The sequence below is a fragment of the Abramis brama genome, assembly GCF_963993115.1.
Source record: "Abramis brama genome assembly, chromosome: 16".
Lineage (NCBI taxonomy): Eukaryota > Metazoa > Chordata > Actinopteri > Cypriniformes > Leuciscidae > Abramis > Abramis brama.
The window spans coordinates 22,749,108-22,767,762 of record NC_139978.1 but is presented as its reverse complement, the minus strand read 5'-3'; the positions used below and the strand labels follow the sequence as shown (position 1 = coordinate 22,767,762).

Below are 18,655 nucleotides of genomic sequence, written 5' to 3'. Positions count from 1 at the left end.
ATTGTTAGTCAATTATATCTGCTATGTTATACTATCAGTAATTTTGGTTCTGACTAAAGAATTCAACGAAAATTTCTAAACAATCAAGTTTGGAGTCCTCTATTTTATGTTCATTATGAATTGATAATAACAATCTCAGTGATATTTAAAAATAAATTATGTAGGCTAGTTCTATCAGATATCTTTACTTTTTTTAAAATCAAGTTTTAGTATGAACTAAATAGAATTAATTTTGTTTATACAACATTTATAACATCTATAACATTTTTCGTTTGATGGGTGCTGTTTTCATGTATGAAGACACATTCAGAGAGTTCAAAAATGGTGTGTTTATGTAAATATTTAGGTCTTCCCTTCACAAGTTTCAGAGAAACTGGTCTGAACATTCTAGCATAAGCCCAAAAGGGACAGATCATGTGGAACCTGCCCAACCAGCAGCGCATTGTTTCAACAACAGATAACACCTTTATTGTGGCCAAAGCACAAGCGGTGTGAAATGGATTTGGACAAAAAGGTGAAGAAAGAATATGTGTTGTATTGATCAGTATTACGACATCAAGTCTTGTATAAAAAAACAAACAGAACAGTCTCATATTTTAATCTTAGCTCTTAAGATTTATTGAAAGACAGTTGACACAAAGATGAATGAGTAATCAATCTCATTTAGCTGTAACGAAAGAAAAAGAAGCGTGCGTGTGTGTGTGAGAGAGAGAGAGAGAGAGAGAGAGAGAGAGAGAGAGAGTTTCTGTGTGTGTGTGCGTGTGTGTGTGAGAGAGAGTTGGCGGGTTCTCACACAGCTCCCCTTTCCTTCATTCTCCACCCATCAGGCGGCCGCTCAGCATCTGTGGTGTGCGGATCCGAGTTAGAGTTGAGCCCAGTGCGAGAAACAGCAGCAGATTGAGCGCCGCTGTCAACCATCGGCTCCGGTATACCGGACCACTGACTGGAAAAGCTGACTTGATTTCTGTCTCCAGCATTCCGTCTGTAGCAGGTTCAGGTAAGTGCCTGGTTGGATTTGTTGTTTAATATCTAGTAAATGTTTCTACATTAAATACTGGGGGAAGTCACCTTTGCCAAGTATAGCCTAGGCTACTATTAAATACAGACTTGATCAGAGCCGCGCACCGAGTCACGCGAATTCACATTCCTTAAACAAGCAACTGTGTGTTTAGGAATTGAAAACAGATTTGTTTTATATCATCCAATTGTTCTCCAAACTTAAATGTATGATCAATTATATTTGTTATGTAGGCTATACAGTAGGCTATAACCAAAAACAGAAAGAAATTACACTTAAAAAGTGTAGGCTACTGTTGACGATAATCGGTATGGTAACATTTTACAGATATTTAGGCTACACTCAGTCAGCTGTGGAACATTTGCAAAAAAAGAGAGAGAAAAAAGGCAATTTAGATGGCAAATGGATGTTGTGCAAATATAAAGGCATTAATAATTCATATTAATTATTATCATTAGAAGCCTATGACAGAAAATCGGTTTGGTGACATTTTTACAATATTTACATTAAGTCAGCTGAGAAACTCGTTACAGTTTGAACTTAGTAGGCTATTGAGACATAAAAATAGATGAGCTGTGAAAATAAATGTGAATAAAAAGGCCATTAAGATGGCAAACGAAAATATAACGACATTAATAAATGGCTATTATTTATGATATAATATTCAAAACGTTATGTTTTTATTGTGTCACTGCACAATTTTAGTCATCATTATTATGTCAAATTAATAGGCTAATAGGTTCTGCATGGTTAGCTAGCCTATAAACACTTAACAATTTTCTCTATCTTCTCGTTAGCAAAAACAGCAGCTTATATTGGTCGAGAACTATTTATGATAACGCACGAAAGCACGGGTGTCCTGTCATAGTGTTTCTCCGGGGTGAGAGATTGTCATATTTGTCTGGAGGTCTATAGCCTAAATCAGTCAGTGCTGGCCTTGATTCTCCATCGACCCAAAAATAGATGGGCTCGAATTAATTGGCAGGTCGATCATTGGCAGCTTTTCTCATTCTGTCCCTCTTGACACGCTGTCAGTCACAACAGTTCCGCCGCAGTGCGCGTGCTATTTTTGCTTCTGTGTACACTACAGAAAACTGCTCAACGCGATGACAAAAGACTTTCTTTGAAGCGTCGGTTCATTTCAAAGCGCGCGCGCGTGCATGTAACTTATCAATGTTGCGAAGGGGTCAGGACAGTCCGTGTTGTTATTTCTCCGGTCCTGACGTCAGCGAATGTAGTTGAAAACACTCTGCCGGTCGCTGTACGGTGCGGTGCACCAGATGAATGAAATTCCCGGAATGCATATGTTAGCCACCTGCCTGTTAGTCGCCGCTGTTTCATACTGGTACAGCAGTGAGCTTCTGACAGCGCTCCGTCTGTTTATTTCAGACTCAGCCCTAAGCGGGGACATGCCGGAACCCGAAGGGACTCGTCGGTCACCACAAGGTGTCCCTTACACCGAACTGCCGCACATCATCAACGCCGACGGACTGCACTTGTTCTGCCGTTACTGGGAGCCCGACAGTCCGCCGAGGTAAGTGCGAAATATGACAACACAGACACAGAGATTAGGTCAGGCCTCCTGGGACAAAGCGAATGACCCCTCCGTTAGTCTCCGGTAGGGACGAGAAGCTGATAAGTGTTCACGAAGGTTTCCTAACGGAGCTTATTTTTAACTTGCAATTCCTTCACGCATCTAAACAGTTAATTTAAGATGCAACACCCATTCTACAAATAGGCTATAACAGCGCAGGTTCATTTTGCAGTAAACGTTATAACAGTTGGTTGATCTGCGGTTTCCCGCAGAACTTCTCTTTTATCACAAGATAAAAGAACTGTTGGCCCACTCACGTGATGTCTAAGTTGGTGAGCAGCGGAAGTATCTTGTAAATCTCTCTCTCTCTCTCTCTCTCTCTCTCTCTCTCTCTATAGCCTACTAAATAAAAATAGCTCACACATAAACTCAGTAAAGAGTTCAGTATGCCTTTTTATTAAAATTAAAAATTATTTATGACAAAAATAAATTGCAAATGCATCTTTAAGTTGTCATATGAAGAAGTCGGCAGGCTAATGTTTCTGATTTAGGTTTCATGAAAAACGCACTTAACAAACATGAAGAAATAATGATAACTTGTCTTGCAATTTGTGAGTTAAATCAGTGAATTCAGAATGTCCGAATTCTCAGTATTCATAGTAGGTAGGCACAAAGTAGGCTACCCGGATGACTTGCTATTCTGGTGAGATTCTGAAGTCTGCATCCAGTGGACACTTTACTATCCCATGAGGCCACAAGAGAGAAATTGTGACTGACACTGTAGGTCACTTGACAACATGAAGAATGTAGTATGTCCATTCTGGACTTTTTAAGTATTCACTAATTAAGTACTTATTTAAAAGAATGAGTATGCGATTTCAGAATTTCTGAGTCTTTTTTTAATTAATCAGAACAAGAATCGGTATACACATGTAATATACAGAACTATACACAGAAGTAATATAGCCTACACATGAATTGGGCTACATTGGTTGCTTTCTATCCCACTGAAAAATGAACAGCACTTTGGAGAAATTACATTGTAAATTATGTAAACTGACATTAAATGAAGACTCCAGACATATCAGTCTTCTAGAAAAAGCTGTTTTATTATACCCAGTCGGTTCCTCGTGGGCTCTGCCCTGCTGACATAAAATTGACAGACTTGTTAATAATAATATGTTTACTTAATTGAGAATTGATATCATACAGGCAGTGCCTGCTTTCACTCACACTGGTTTTCAAGTGATGTAAAGCCAGTTTCTCATAAACACTGTCTTGTTAAAAGACTGTACTGTTCTGAATAACTCATCTGGTTAAAGTGAACGAGAGAGGGGCCCACTCATCTATGCGGGGAATTCTGAAGAAAATGTCTTGGGTTTCCATGCAGAATTTGAGTTGAAAGCCCCTGCTCATGGCCTCTTTATGACCACTTATAGACACACACACACTGACACACACTCTCTCACTGTACAGATCTGCTCCAGTACACTTTTCTACTAGTGTCATCATCAGCTGTGGTTCTTTTGAGTAATTGTAAAATAGGTCATCATTTTGAGAACGTGGTTTTGTCTGATGCTTCCATATCTTACTGCACACATTCATACAGGCAGTTTTATGTTTGTGTGTGTGTCATGCTTATGTCAAACAGGTTAAACTCTGTTACAGAGCTGTTGTTTTGCCATCAGCTATTCACCCTGAAGTGGCCTTAGTGTAGCCCAGGGGAGCATGCCGTTACCATAGTTACTACCTCTTTCCCTCTCTCAGACTAATTTGATCTCTAATGCGTGTGAGTGTATATGACGAGAGAGAGAGAGTGTGTGTGTGTGTATCTGTACATGTTCATGTGCATATATAATAAGAGTGAACTGGTAAACCACAAACCATGTGATCCTCAGTTAAATGTTATAAAACCCCAAATATTTTGTTTTGGAATGTGGAGGATGTAGCATTTCCCATGTGACTGAATGTGATCGATTCAGAGCAAATAACATCTGCAGCCATCGGACATAACTATATCAAACATCTGAAGGAACGCTGTCAGGATCCCCTTTTTACTAGCTGTTTAGAAACATCTCATCGGCTCTACAGCACGGAAAATACCGGATGCTTTGCATCATTCAGCAATAAACTGATCCAATATGTGTTGTTTTATAACAGCATCCAAATGAGGTCAAATAATGAAAATTTGAATCCCACTTGACAAGATAATGTTTAGGCTCTTGGAAGACAGTTTATATCAGCTTTTTTCAAACTTTTTGATGCCAGTAACCCTGTGAGTAAAATATGAATCTAATATGAATCTAAAAATTATTATTACATTTACATTTATCAGACTCTTTTATGCAAAGCGACTTACAAAAGAACAAAATCAATTTGTTGAAGAGCCAAAAATATTCATAATATACAATGCCAGGTTTATTTGAAAACTATATCAGGAAGCAAGCTAGAGAAGTGTGACGATGCAGGGTTGAATCAACGGAGGAAGCAGGATCCAAAAGCAACAGATTTATTAAATAAACTTGAAACAAGACAGACTTAGATAAGGGAACAAGACACGGGAACAGAACAACATCACAAATGACAAGAACCCACAAACACTGAACCAAGACACAGGGTATAAATACAGTGACCAAAAATAAATTGCAAATGCATCTTTAAGTTGTCATATGAAGAAGTCGGCAGGCTAATGTTTCTGTTTTAAGTTTCATGAAAAACGCACTTAACAAACATGAAGAAATAATGATAACTTGTCTTGCAATTTGTGAGTTAAATCAGTGAATTCAGAATGTCCGAATTCTCAGTATTCATAGTAGGCACAAAGTAGGCTACCCGGATGACTTGCTATTCTGGTGAGATTCTGAAGTCTGCATCCAGTGGACACTTTACTATCCCATGAGGCCACAAGAGAAAAATTGTGACTGACACTGTAGGTCACGTGACAACATGAAGAATGTAGTATGTCCATTCTGGACTTTTTAAGTATTCACTAATTAAGTACTTACTTAAAAGAATGAGTATGCGATTTCAGAAGCAGCCTGAGTCTTTTTTTAATTAATCAGAACAAGAATCGGTATACACATGTAATATACAGAAGTATACACAGAAGTAATATACACATGAATTGGGCTACATTGGTTGCTTTCTATCCCACTGAAAAATGAACAGCACTTTGGAGAAATGACATTGTAAATTATGTAAACTGACATTAAATGAAGACTCCAGACATATCAGTCTTCTAGAAAAAGCTGTTTTATTATACCCAGTCGGACAGGACAGACTTAGATAAGGGAACAAGACACGGGAACAGAACAACATCACAAATGACAAGAACCCACAAACACTGAACCAAGACACAGGGTATAAATACAGTGACCAACCAGCTAAACAAGATAACAAGGGGGGCGTGACTAAGAGAAAACACCTGGGAAGACTAATCAACATAACGGGGAACTGCAAAACATGTGACAGGACAGAGGAACACATGACAGACAGGAACAAGACACGAAACCCACACCGTGACAAGAAGAGGAAAAAATGCAGAGAAGAAATTGAAGGTTGTGTGTCTGTTATTAATATAAATGTGTGATATTATAATTCAACAAAATTATACAATTGTTACAAAAAATTTAATTAAAAGCCAACATTAAAGGGTTATTAGTTCACCCCAAAATAAAAATGATCCCATCATTTACTTACCCTCAAGCCATCCTAAGTGTATATGATTTTCTTCTTTCAGCCAAACACAATTGGAGTTATATTAAAAAATATCCTGGCTCTTCCAAGCTTTATAATGGGAGTGAATAGTAAGATTTGAAGCCCAAAAAAAGCGCATTCATCCATCATAAAAGTAATCCTTATGGCTCCATGGAGTTAATAAAGGCCTTCTGAAGCGAAGCGATGGGTTTTTGTAAGAAAAATATCCATATTTATAATTTTATAAACTCGAATCAAAGGCTGCGTTCAAAATCGTATAGGCTACTCTCTTGAGTAGGTACTTATTTTGAATTATTAATTACTTCATGACTGCTAAAAGGTATGTTCTGTATGAATGAAATCTGGACGTATGCCTACTATATTTGCCATGTTGTCATTCTCATGTGACCAACCAGCGTCAGTTGCGTCCTCCACTGCCATTCACATATCCTCATGGGATATTAAAGTGTCCATCATATGCATACTTCAGAATCTTGCCAGAAGAAGTAGGTCATCCGGATACTTTTTGCCTACTCTTTTATGAGTAGGCTACTGTGAATTTGGGCTACTGTGAATTTCTTTTGTCACATACTGTTTTATATACATACTGTTTTATACGCCTAATATACTGTGTAATAGGGAAGAATGCGATTTCGGATGTTGCCACTGGCTTCCGTACCCAAGTCGATTTCCAGCCGAAGAATGAATTCTGACCCGACACATGACGTATTGACGAACGCTGAAGCGCAGAGGATAGAGTAAAACAAAACACTGCTCACGAATTAGAAGTCTAAAATGAGAATTTTTAAAGTGAAATGTCGAGAAAAACTTGAGTTTGTTGCCCTGCTCTATTTGTTTGAACCGCTTGTCTACTCTACGTCATACACCGGATCTTACTCGGCTCTGTCGTGAACGCCGGTGTGGTGAATAATCCGGTCACTCGGTGTGATGAGTCCGGGCTTAGGACCCCAGTAGTATGCCTGATCTAAATCTGTTCTCGCGATAACTTGTAATATACACAAATAAACATTATTTTATGGCTCTTTTAATAAATAAAAGTGTACTTGTAACATATTGCGCTGATTATTGCGATAAAAAATAATGACATAATTATTTGCATTACGAATTGCTGTGAATACGGTAAGGCAGTATCAGTGCAGTATAAGCTCAGGTAAAGCTCATAGCATGATCATCGGATAACGTTAGCTGTATGCTATGCTATTATCTCAGGCGGTCAGGGTTTCATATTATTTTGAAGGTACCCCCGGGAGCCGCCATTGGCTAACAAGCCTTCACCTGCTGTTAGCATCCCATTGACTCCCATTCATTTTCGCGTCACTTTGACAGCGAATAACTTTACATCTGAGGCGTTTAAAGACTCCATTTGTCCATTGTTTATTTCTAAAGAAACACGAAAATGTATAAAAGGCTCCATTACCTTGTATCTTACGTTATGGCCCCGTAGAAGCAGTTTTTGTAAAAGTAGGCTAACGATTGCGTCATAACCACGCGACTCTCTGGAAATTACCGTAGAGACAGGAAGAGAAGCTTGCAATCAATCGGGGGGACGTGGAGGCATAAAGTCCGATAAAGTAAAGGGAGAAGCCCATAGAGAGTCATGACGTTGCTCCTGCTCCTAGCTCATGGACAGCTCCTACTCACACTCTCCGTCTCTGCGAGATTCGGAAGGGAATGGTTCCGATTTCGCTTGGCACGGCTACTAGAAAACTTACAACTGTCAGGCAGGCTGCTCACGTCACACCCACGTCGTCAAGCTCAGTTTGAGTCTGCGCAGTACGCTCGGCAATCAGGAAGTGACTGCTTCTAATGTGCTTCAACTTCTCTCCGTTGAAACCTATGGGGTCGCTGTGTCCAGTTTATATACTGTCTATGTATTATCTAAGCTAACTAAAAAACACACTAACAACGAGAAATGTTTAATTTCACAATCTATAGCTTCGGTTAAATACTAGTATATGAAACGTATAATTTAAAATACATTAAATACATTAATGACTCGTTATAACGTAGTACAAACGTCTTCTATAATAAAATGATTTTGTATGATTTGTAACCAGGCACTAAAGCGATTACCCATAAAACGTGCTTTGAACCAATCGGATTGCTTGGGTCCTAAGCCCGGACTCATCACACCGAGTGACCGGATTATTCACCACACCGGACGGACGTTACCGGAAGCTAGTGATTACCGTTTATAAAGTTATAATTATGGATATTTTTCTGACAAAAACTCATTGCTTTGCTTAAGAAGGCCTTCATTAACCCCTATTATAATAATAACCTACTATTCACTATTATAAAGCTTGGAAGAGCCAGGATATTTTTAATAAAACTCTGATTGTGTTTGGCTGAAAGGAGAAAGTCATATACACCTATGGCTTGAGGGTGAGTAAATTATGGGATCATTTTCATTTTTGGGTGAACAAACCCTTTAAATTAGGCTTTTATATTGTAATTCTATCTGGTAAAAGTGATTAAATGAAAACATCATGTTAAAAATATTTAATTTATATCTTAAATGAACATGCCTAAAAGTACATTTTATAAAACTTTTTTTTTCCCTCTCAAATTTGTTGTGGACCTTCTAGCACTCGCTCGCACCCAGGTGACATCTACACCAAACCAACCTTTGAAAGTAAACATAAACGTATTAAGGTTGTCTGTTGGAAGTTGAACTTCCACTTAAAAGAACTGTAATGACACATGTGAGCAGCTTAAGTAACAAACTGTTTACAAGGAATTCAGCGGTTGGCTTAGCATTCAAAAGAATGCCTCTGCTCACATTCCAGACATCATCTCATACTGTCCCTTTACAGTTGCTTACATGTTCTTGTCCAGTGCTGATGCCGCCAGATGCAACCAGAGAAATAGGAAGTGGGTGAAAGTTGAAAAGAACACAGTAGCTCATTGTATGACCCCAGTAATGATTGACAGATCGCTCAATAGATAATCTGGGTATTGAACCCATGCAAAGTGAAGTGAAACACACTCTTACACAGTCTGATAAATTGGGTCATGCCAGTCACCGTGTTTCATTCTCTAGTGTCTAATGGCATTTGGAAAAGAATTCCTTTACCAAACATGGATATTTATACAGCTGCCAGTGCAACGGCAAAATACACACACACAAATTCGGCCCTCGCAAGCGTAGCCAAAACTGTACAGGCACACAGAATTTTTCATTATCTATTTATCTCTATTCTGCTTCTGATGTTTGTTGCTTTGTAGATCTGTTTTGGAATTCCAAAGACGTGCACACACACATAGCAAATACACACAGTAGTCTCTCTGTCTGCCTCGCAAACTCCATTCCCAGGGTTCAAGGACTAAAACTTTTTAATCTGAAGATGATAATGACTACAAACACACACAAACGTTTCCATTTTATCTCACACCAGCAGCTCTTAGATTGAGTGGCTTTATTTTATTTTTAGTGAATACATTTCTGTGTATGATAGGGAAATTAATTGAAAGATTAGCAGATTCTGAAAATAGAAGTAAACCTACGCACTCCCAGTCCTCTGAGACCCTGTGAGCCCATTATACATTCACAAAGACTCTTTTTGTTACTGATTAGAGGCTGCTTTGAGGTCATAACAAATCTGCAATAGTGTAAGCCTAATACATCTAGATTCCCCATCTCCCTCCTTCATCTCTTTCTGTCTTATTTTGTCTAGGTTTTTTGGTGAGATTCTAAAGAGTGTATTTTGTTATTCTGCTGTGAGACTTAGAATGTGTCTGTATTTCACTTTGGTAACTGAGAAACAGTTCTAAATAATATCAGTAATGACTTTAGGGATAGTTTGGCCAAAAATGATATTAAACCCATGATTTACTCACTCTCAAGCCGTTCGAGATGCATATGTCAATCATTTTTGCATCCTTCACAAAAGTAATCCATCCGGCTCCAGGGGGATAAACGAAGGCCTTCTGAGGGTAATCCGTGCGGTTTTGTCGTAAAAATATACATATTTTTGTATAACTAATGATTCACTACGTCACGACGCTTCCTACGCTACGTCCTACGTCATACGCCGGCATCCATCCTGTGAACACGCGTCGACCGTTGCCGGAAGCCAGTTATTTTCATTTATAAAGTTTTAAATATGTATATTTTTACGACAAAACCGCACGGATTACCCTCAGAAGGCCTTCGTTTATCCCCCTAGAGCCGGATGGATTACTTTTGTGAAGGATGCATGCACATTTTTGGGACTTGAAGGAGGTGGACCCCATAACTTGACATTATAACCACTGAAAGATCTAAGACATTTTCTAAAATAACTGAAAATGTGTTCGTCTAAAAAATTATTGACATATGCATCTCGAACGGCTTGAGGGTGAGTAAATCATGGGTTTAATATAATTTTGGGCCAAACTATCCCTTTAACGGTTCTTGCACGTACATTTTCCACTGATGCAGATGCAGACTACTTAACAATCGTGAGAAAACAGGTCTACCATCGAAATCGGGTCTCCATTAGGACCCCAAGCGATCTCATTGGCTTAATGAACTTTTAATGGGTACTCTCTTTAGTGCCTGATTTTAATTGTTATGATATTACTTCAATATCAGTTCAATATTTCAAGATTGATGTAATGGTTAAATTATTTGTGTATTATTATTATTATTTATTAACATTTTATCAAGTGAAAGTTTATTATGCAATATATAGTAAGCAATTAATTATATATTATAAATCAATGGCGTTTGTGTGTACTTCGTAGCATACAATTAAAAGCAGATAGTGTAAGGAAACCGATTTCTCATGACAACCCCGCCGCACCAGTGCCACTGAATCTACAACCTGAAACAGACAGCGTGACCATTGTTGCTCAATTACAGAGCGAATGAATCTGAGTCGGTTCTTTTTAGTGATTCAGAAACATTCAGAGAAACCAGTGTAGTCTGATTCCCGATGAAAATAACTCAAGGAGAGTCAAGAGTTCAAACACATAGAACAGTGTAAGTCTGTGTAAATATCCATTTGTTTGTAAAACACATTTGTTGTAAATTTATTTATTGTTGAAGTTATCTCCTCATCTTGCAATTAAATTGCATTTCAAATGTTTATTTCTTAAGTGCTAAAATAATTGTTAAAGAAACTGTTAAGGAACTGAAATTGTTAGGAAGAATCTGAACTGAAACTGTTCCATTCTTTACGACTCCCAGCCCAATTCAATAATTTGCATTTTTCCTCCATCAGGGCGCTGGTGTTTGTTGCCCATGGAGCAGGAGAGCACTGTGGAGGATATGCTGACATTGCTCACAGTCTGACCCAGCATGGCATTATGGCGTTCGCCCACGACCACGGTTAGTGGCAGACTCCTAATCAAATGGCTGAAATCCCCAACATACAGATTTGTTGGTTAGCAACGGCACAGCAGTGTTTTGGGTGGTGTAGGAGGGCGTGCTCTTTATGAGGCTGTGAGAGCGTGGGGTGAAAAATGTATTTACTCCCACATTGATTCCTGGTAATTCAACCACCCTGTTTTCTTGACATTTATAACAGATGTTGTGAGAATGGAGTCATGGACATCCTGGGTTTAGAATGGGGGATGGAGTTGAGAAATGATAGAAATGAAACAAGAGAATATAGAATATAGCAGGTGCTATGTGTACAGAATGTTAAAGAGGTTTTGTGGCAGTGCCATGGTAACTAATGATTCACACAGAGAGACAGCAAGCCGCCTTGTGATGAGCAGTTGGGGTTCTGTGAGTGTGTGATTTGACTGTCTGGTGCCTCGGTGTGAGTAATTGGTTCTATTGAAATACAACAAACAGAAATCATTACAGTCAGTCTCTCTCTATATGTTTCTTGATCTCTTTCTGTCTCTCTGCTCCTCTAACAAGCCGTTTCAACTCTCATTATATATATATATACACACCACATGCTTTTCGAATTTCTATTCTATTTTTTTTTTTTGTTGTTCCATTATTCATTTTATGTTAATTTGATGAAATGTCATGTCAAAAAATTTCCTGAGCTCTTCTTTGTGAGCTGTTGGCATAATTTTGTGAGTGACAGTCCTCTTTTATCTCCTGTTTAAAAGGAGATACACAAAGATATTCTCTTTCTCTTTCTGTCTCAGTTGGTCATGGGCAAAGTGAAGGTGAGAGAATGGATATCAAAAACTTCCAGATTTACATCAGAGACTCCCTTCAGCACATTGACATCATGAAGGGCCGGTACCCCAAGCTGCCTGTCTTCATCATTGGACACTCAATGGTAAAATACATTTTGAAACCATCCACCTATATTTTTCCAATCCATAAGCAAACAGAAAACGTGTTCTGTCTCTTTCTAGCTCCTTTCCGCTTTTTTAATGTTGTTTATTAGCATGACAAACAAATTTTCATTGTACAAGCTGTGGCTGAGCTTACTTAAAAGTACAAGACCAATGCAAAATAAATTAGATAAGTAATAAAACTATAACATAAAGGAAGCATAAATTATATAAATAATTATAAAAATAATAATAAGAAATAACAATAAGAGTGATTATACTTTAAGGCAAGAGAAAGATTGATTTACATTGTAAAACATATTGATTTGCATTGTATTGTATTCATGCATTCACGCAGCTCGATTTTAGCAGCCAAGTTCTCAGCTCATTTGTTTGCATTCTTACAAGTGTGCAAAGGTCTCATATTCATATTTACATGTTTCCAACGTTTATATTAAAATTCTTTCTGAGAAGCAGACATCTCAAAAAGATGTAAATATTTTTTGTCTGGAAATTACATTACATTTAACACTCTGTTTAATAACTATTCAAAGCCAACTACAACTGTTAAAACTGTTAAAGTCAAAGTAAACTATTTTAGACTGTCTGTGACTCATGGGGTGGAGTCCACAGGAAGAACCTTGTGCTTTTGCTTTGTTCCATTTCCCATGTTCAGTGTGATAAACCTAAACCATGACTGAATATGACCAAGAATCCAGATGAAAGCTCTTTGCTTTTGTTTTTTACCCAACGGTTCCTAATAAAACAGACCAGCTGCATCCTCAAGAAGCTTCATGAGCCATATAGACTAGAAATGTATCTGGATGTATCTTTACACTGTATTTTTTGGAACATCACAAAGTTGTGTTGTAGTGATGGGCATTCTGGTAAAGTAAGAAATCCTTCATCTACTGCTAATGCCCATAATGCACCTCTCTCCTGTTCCTTCAGAGCAGATTCTCAATCTAGATAATGAAATATGTTTTTGCTGCTCCATCTCCCTCACTTCCCTTGGCTTTTATTTAATTCTTCCCCTCTTTCTCACGCTAATCTATTATCTTATGTAACAACAGGCTGTTTGGTCCTTATATAATCAACCACATCCTTAAGTCTTTAATAAGAAATTGAAATGATTTTTTACACAATGCTTCCTATAAGGAAATTTACAATCTTGCTACATCCAGTCGTGGGATCGTGGGTTTGTGGGATCGTGGGACTTTTTGTTTTCTGTGACCTGAGGAACTGAAGCTACTGGCTGAATAAACATTTGCTTTCCTATCACGTTTACAGAAGAAAGCGATCAGTGTCATATAATAGTGTGTGTGTGTGTGTCCTGGGAAAACCCTACCTTATGGGGACAAAATGTCCCCACAAAGATAGCAATATCCAAAATCCTTGTCTTTGTGGGGACATTTTTTGGTCCACATAAGGAATAAGGAACAGCTTATAATTGTTTCTGTGATGTTTAGGGTTAGGGTTAGTGTAAGGGGATAGAATATTCAGTTTGTACAGAATAACTATGACAAGTCCCCATAAAACATGAAAACACAACGTGTGTGTGTGTGTGTAAAGGAAAGGCATGTACAGATCGGTGTGTTTTACTCCCAGTGATGCATCAATTCTAATTAAAAAACAATGACCTCATATAATCAAATCAAAGCAGACCACCTATTTCCCTGATGAAGCTTTAGTGTTAGTGTGCATGTAGTTTTGTGTGTCTAAACTGAGTGTGTGTTTGGGTTTGTATGTCTAGACTGAAAGTGTGTGCGTTACTTAAAACCAACCATTACTGCAGTCTCTTAGAAATGTGGTGGGAACTGCTCTTTAATCTCTCCACCTCTTTTGAATCCTGGCCTCTACTCATGAATATTCATAGATAGGTTCATAATAGAAGCAAGATGAAGAAAGCAGAGGAGCAGAGCATCAGAAAATTACAAATTAGGGGCTTCTCACTCAGATTTACCCATGTGTGGAAGTAAAATTGTCATATTTATCATTCGCTGTATTACAGACAGAATTTTATTACAGGGGTTTTCAAACTTTTATAGGCAGCTATATATTTTTATGTATACAAGACACCTAAAATTAAGCATATTATGTTTTTTATATTATTTTGTCATAATATTTTATACCAACTCTGAGTGCTGTTAAATGTATAAATATAATATAATATATATCTTTTTATTTAGAAGTACTAAGTAATCTACAACTAAACTAGTGTAGTTTGCTGTTTTCAATAACATGAATGGGTCTGTTTGTTTTACTACAGGGAGGGGCCATTTCCATTCTGACCGCATGTGAGAGGCCGCAGGATTTTGCTGGTGTGGTTCTCATTGCCCCCATGGTTCAAATGAACGCTGAATCTGCTACACCCTTTAAGGTAAAAAGTCACTAAACACACTATAGTGATGGAAAATTATTCTTTCTTCCCAATTGTTTGCATTTAATATCTTTCGAAACTGAAACGTGAGGCTGTAAATTAGATCTGCTGCCCCCTGCAGTCAGACGGTTAAATGCAATCAAATAACAATAGCTTTCAAATGTCAGCTGTCAAATAACTGCAGTAAAACTCAGTGCTTTCATCTATTCAATCAATCTCTGCCTCTCTGTAATGGCATTTAATGACGTTTTTTTTAGTGCATGTATGAAATCAGTTCCCATCACATTTCACCTACTGTATGAACAAAACATGTTTTAAATTGCATGTAACCGAATGTATAGCCTTTGTCTTAATTTTGAAGAGTAACTATTGTTTTATCATATAAAATACACATTTTTGAGAAATATTTTGCTTTTTTAAAATAATCAAAAATGTGACTTATGGAACAGATACATTTTATGAGTATATTAGATGTTCAGGTACCTTTTTGGGCAACGGTACGTTTATTCAATACGATGTGAACATTGTCATTTTTACTAGATGTTTCATTTGTAAATCTGAGAATGTTTCTATGAAGAATTTTAAATATGTAAATACTGCTGCTTTTAGATGTTCAGGTCTCTGAAGTAAATCATCCGTGTGTTCTTGGATCCTTTGCAGGTTTTCGTGGCAAAAATTCTAAACCGTTTGACTCCAAAACTCTCTCTCGGCTCGATCGAGTCAAGATGGGTCTCACGGGATCCCAAACAGGTACAGGAATGTATGCGAAAGGTCTTCTGTAGAAGTAGGGAAATGTGTATGTGTGTAAATTTCACACTGACAGTTAGTGTTTGAATAGGGTTAAGTAGACAATCTGGCAATGTTGTTATGTTATGTTAGCTTTTGAAACAGTATTTACACAGTAAACCTACTCTTTCAGAGTGAGGCACATATGGTACATATTGATGAAAACACACATGAATGTAATTTTCTTCATAGCTTGGCCCTGGAATACTGTTAAATTGACAGAAACAGCTTGTCCCATTTATTCAGTCATTGTAGACAATGTAAACATCTTACAGTACAATAAATTTCATTTGAATTGTTCAAGAACTTTTATATGTTTATTGTTCCCTGTTTATTGAGTATAATCTTGAGAAATGAGTTACTGCTATTAAGATCATGTTTGAAATCCTACATCTCCTCATTAGGTGGAGGCATATGACACAGATGAGCTAAATTATCACGGAGGGCTGCGCGTCTCATTCGGAATGCAGCTGATGGATGCGGCTACTCGCATTGAGAGAGAATTACCCAACATCACGTGGCCCTTCTTTATTCTCCATGGCGACGCCGACAAGCTTTGTGACATCAGAGGCTCTCATCTGATGTATAATGAGGTCAAGAGCACTGATAAAAAACTGAAGGTGAATCAAACGTGCATAAACATTGGCCAAATAAATGCAAGAATGAACATTCTGTCATCATTTACTCACCCTCATGTCTATCCAAACCTCCATGACTTTCTTCTGTGGAAAACACAAAAAAAGAATGTCTCGGTGTTTTGTCACTGACTTTCATTTTATGGAAAAAAAAAGCAGTTCTTTTGTCATCATTCTTCAGAATATTAGTTTGTGTTCCACAGTAGAAAGAAAGTCATACAGGTTTGGAATGACATGAGGGTGAGTAATTGATGCAGGAACTATCCCTTTGAACTAGAGGTTTGACTTCTGAAAACGGTCTGAGCTGTTGTTGTGGCAGATGTTTCGGATATCAGATTAACCTGATCCAGATGCACATTCTGTACTCTAATAAAAACCACACATCTCCCCCTCCATGTTTCAAAATTCCTACATAAGCCTTGCCTAGTGCATACTAACTCACAAAACCTGTGTGTGTTTCTATGATGAACAGGTATATGAAGAAGCCTACCATGCCCTGCATCATGACTTACCTGACACAGTTGAGTCTGTCTTAAAGGAGGTGAGCACCTGGATCCTGGAGAGACTCCCCAGCCCTCATGGGTCTTAGCTGTCAATCACCGCATGCACACTTGCCTAAGCCCCGCTCTCTTATCAATTCTTTCATCTCTACTGACTAAGGGATGTCTGATTGCACTACATGCCAACAAAACTACCCTCATTAAAATTACCTGGGTGATGTAAGAGGTCATTAGTAATAGTAAGTGACCTTTGACCTTAAGTTCCAATTACGCTTTAGAATGGCCAGTAAGGGTTCTGTGGGAGTTTATGTTCCGTCAAACTTCAAAGGTATCAGCACTACAGGGCATGGTGTGTGTTGCCACTGTAATATAGAACACAGCTGCAATTTGCTCTTTGTGATGTCCACTGCTCATTAGAGATGCGGTGCTGCCCCCGCTGGACAACAGCAGCACTGCATCCTGCTTTGAGCGCAGTTACCAAGGCAACTCAACCATTGCCTATGGCTTGGCAGAAAAACAAACTGAACCTACAGAATGAGAATATGGTAATGCTTTGAGACATTGAAAGAGCAAAATGTCTGCTGGGCAATTTTAAAATTGCTCTCAAGAGATCAATTAGACAATCTCTAACAGACACATCTATGCAGGAGATCCCACAGATTCCCACATATACACTATATATAGCCACATTAAGGAGAATTAGAAAAGTTTTTTGGCTTTTATGAGTTTCTTTTGGTGGTTTGACTGTTTCAAACACCTCAGACTGTTCCTGCTGTTCTGCAGCTGCATTTACTGAATACAAACCCTATTTGCAGCTGATTCTTCCTTATGGGCTCTGGAATTGTAATATCTCATTCCTTTGTTTTTACAAGTGTTACATTACTAAATTAATATGTTACCGTTGATATTATAGTATGTTCACAATAGCTTTTGACCTCATTGTACGCCTCAGGGTTCTCATGGGGTTTGTAGCTCTAAACAACATGAAATTGTAAAAGGTCAGTCGTTCACACCAGCTTAACTTTAACACGACTGTTTTGATTCCGACAAAGGGGAGTTTTGTTACAGAGATTTGCCTGTTATCCTCAAAGGCATTCTATCAATGAATGTGGATCAATGAAGGTTTTTTTATCACTGAATGTGGCACATTTTTAATGGAAGCTACACGCAAAAACTTTCTCTAGCTGAATTTTATAGATTGTCATTTATAGCTCTGACTAAGATCAGAAGGAAACTGACTGCTATACGTGACATAAACAGAACTGAAATGCCTAGCACAAGATTGTAAATAGTGTGCATGTTTGTGTATGGGTTTTGGAGGGAGAATATGTAGAGAGAAGCTATATATGGATGTCTGTTTCACACGTAAAGTATATTGTCTCTCAATCATTTGAAATGGATCTCATCACATATACATGATATGTAATACATCTTATGAGAGTCTGTAGAAGAACTAAATCTTTATCACTGATAATCCTCTGTGACTTTGACTGTTTCCTAAGGTGGAAGTGCTTGGAGCACGGCTAATACTCTCAAGGACATTATCTTTACATTGGGCAATAACGCATTATTCATTTGGATTTGAAGAACTGTCCATTTGAGTTGCTTGCCTTTACTAAAATTCTCTCCTACAGTTGCACTGTCCTAGTAAATGGCACATTTAATATAAAAAATGTTCTGAATGCTTGCATAAATGCTGTAATATATTAAACACAGAAATCAAAGATATAATGTGATTTAAATAATAATCAATATGCCCAGGTAATAGTCTCTGAATTGTAAATTCTATAAAATAATAAATTTGAAATGCTAAATGATATATGGCTTATGTGGATTTATTATTTTTCAAAATGATCC

The 18,655-nt window shown here is 37.8% G+C and overlaps 1 protein-coding gene across 2 annotated transcripts; it reads left to right on the top strand.

The window, feature by feature from the left end:
• The first annotated feature begins 706 nt into the window (after positions 1–706).
• On the top strand, positions 707–18,615 carry mgll (monoglyceride lipase). Of its 2 annotated transcripts, XM_084087479.1 has the most exons (8): positions 707–997; positions 2,408–2,552; positions 11,477–11,583; positions 12,363–12,499; positions 14,767–14,877; positions 15,538–15,627; positions 16,068–16,283; positions 16,771–18,615. In XM_084087479.1, the coding sequence occupies exons 2-8, from the start codon at positions 2,428–2,430 to the stop codon at positions 16,885–16,887; spliced, it is 903 nt and encodes a 300-aa protein (XP_083943605.1). In that variant the 5' UTR covers positions 707–997; positions 2,408–2,427; the 3' UTR covers positions 16,888–18,615. The 2 variants fall into 2 exon arrangements, with proteins under 2 accessions (XP_083943605.1, XP_083943604.1); XM_084087478.1 differs by lacking the exon at positions 707–997 and having other exon boundaries at positions 1,729–2,552.
• Positions 18,616–18,655: the final 40 nt, after the last annotated feature.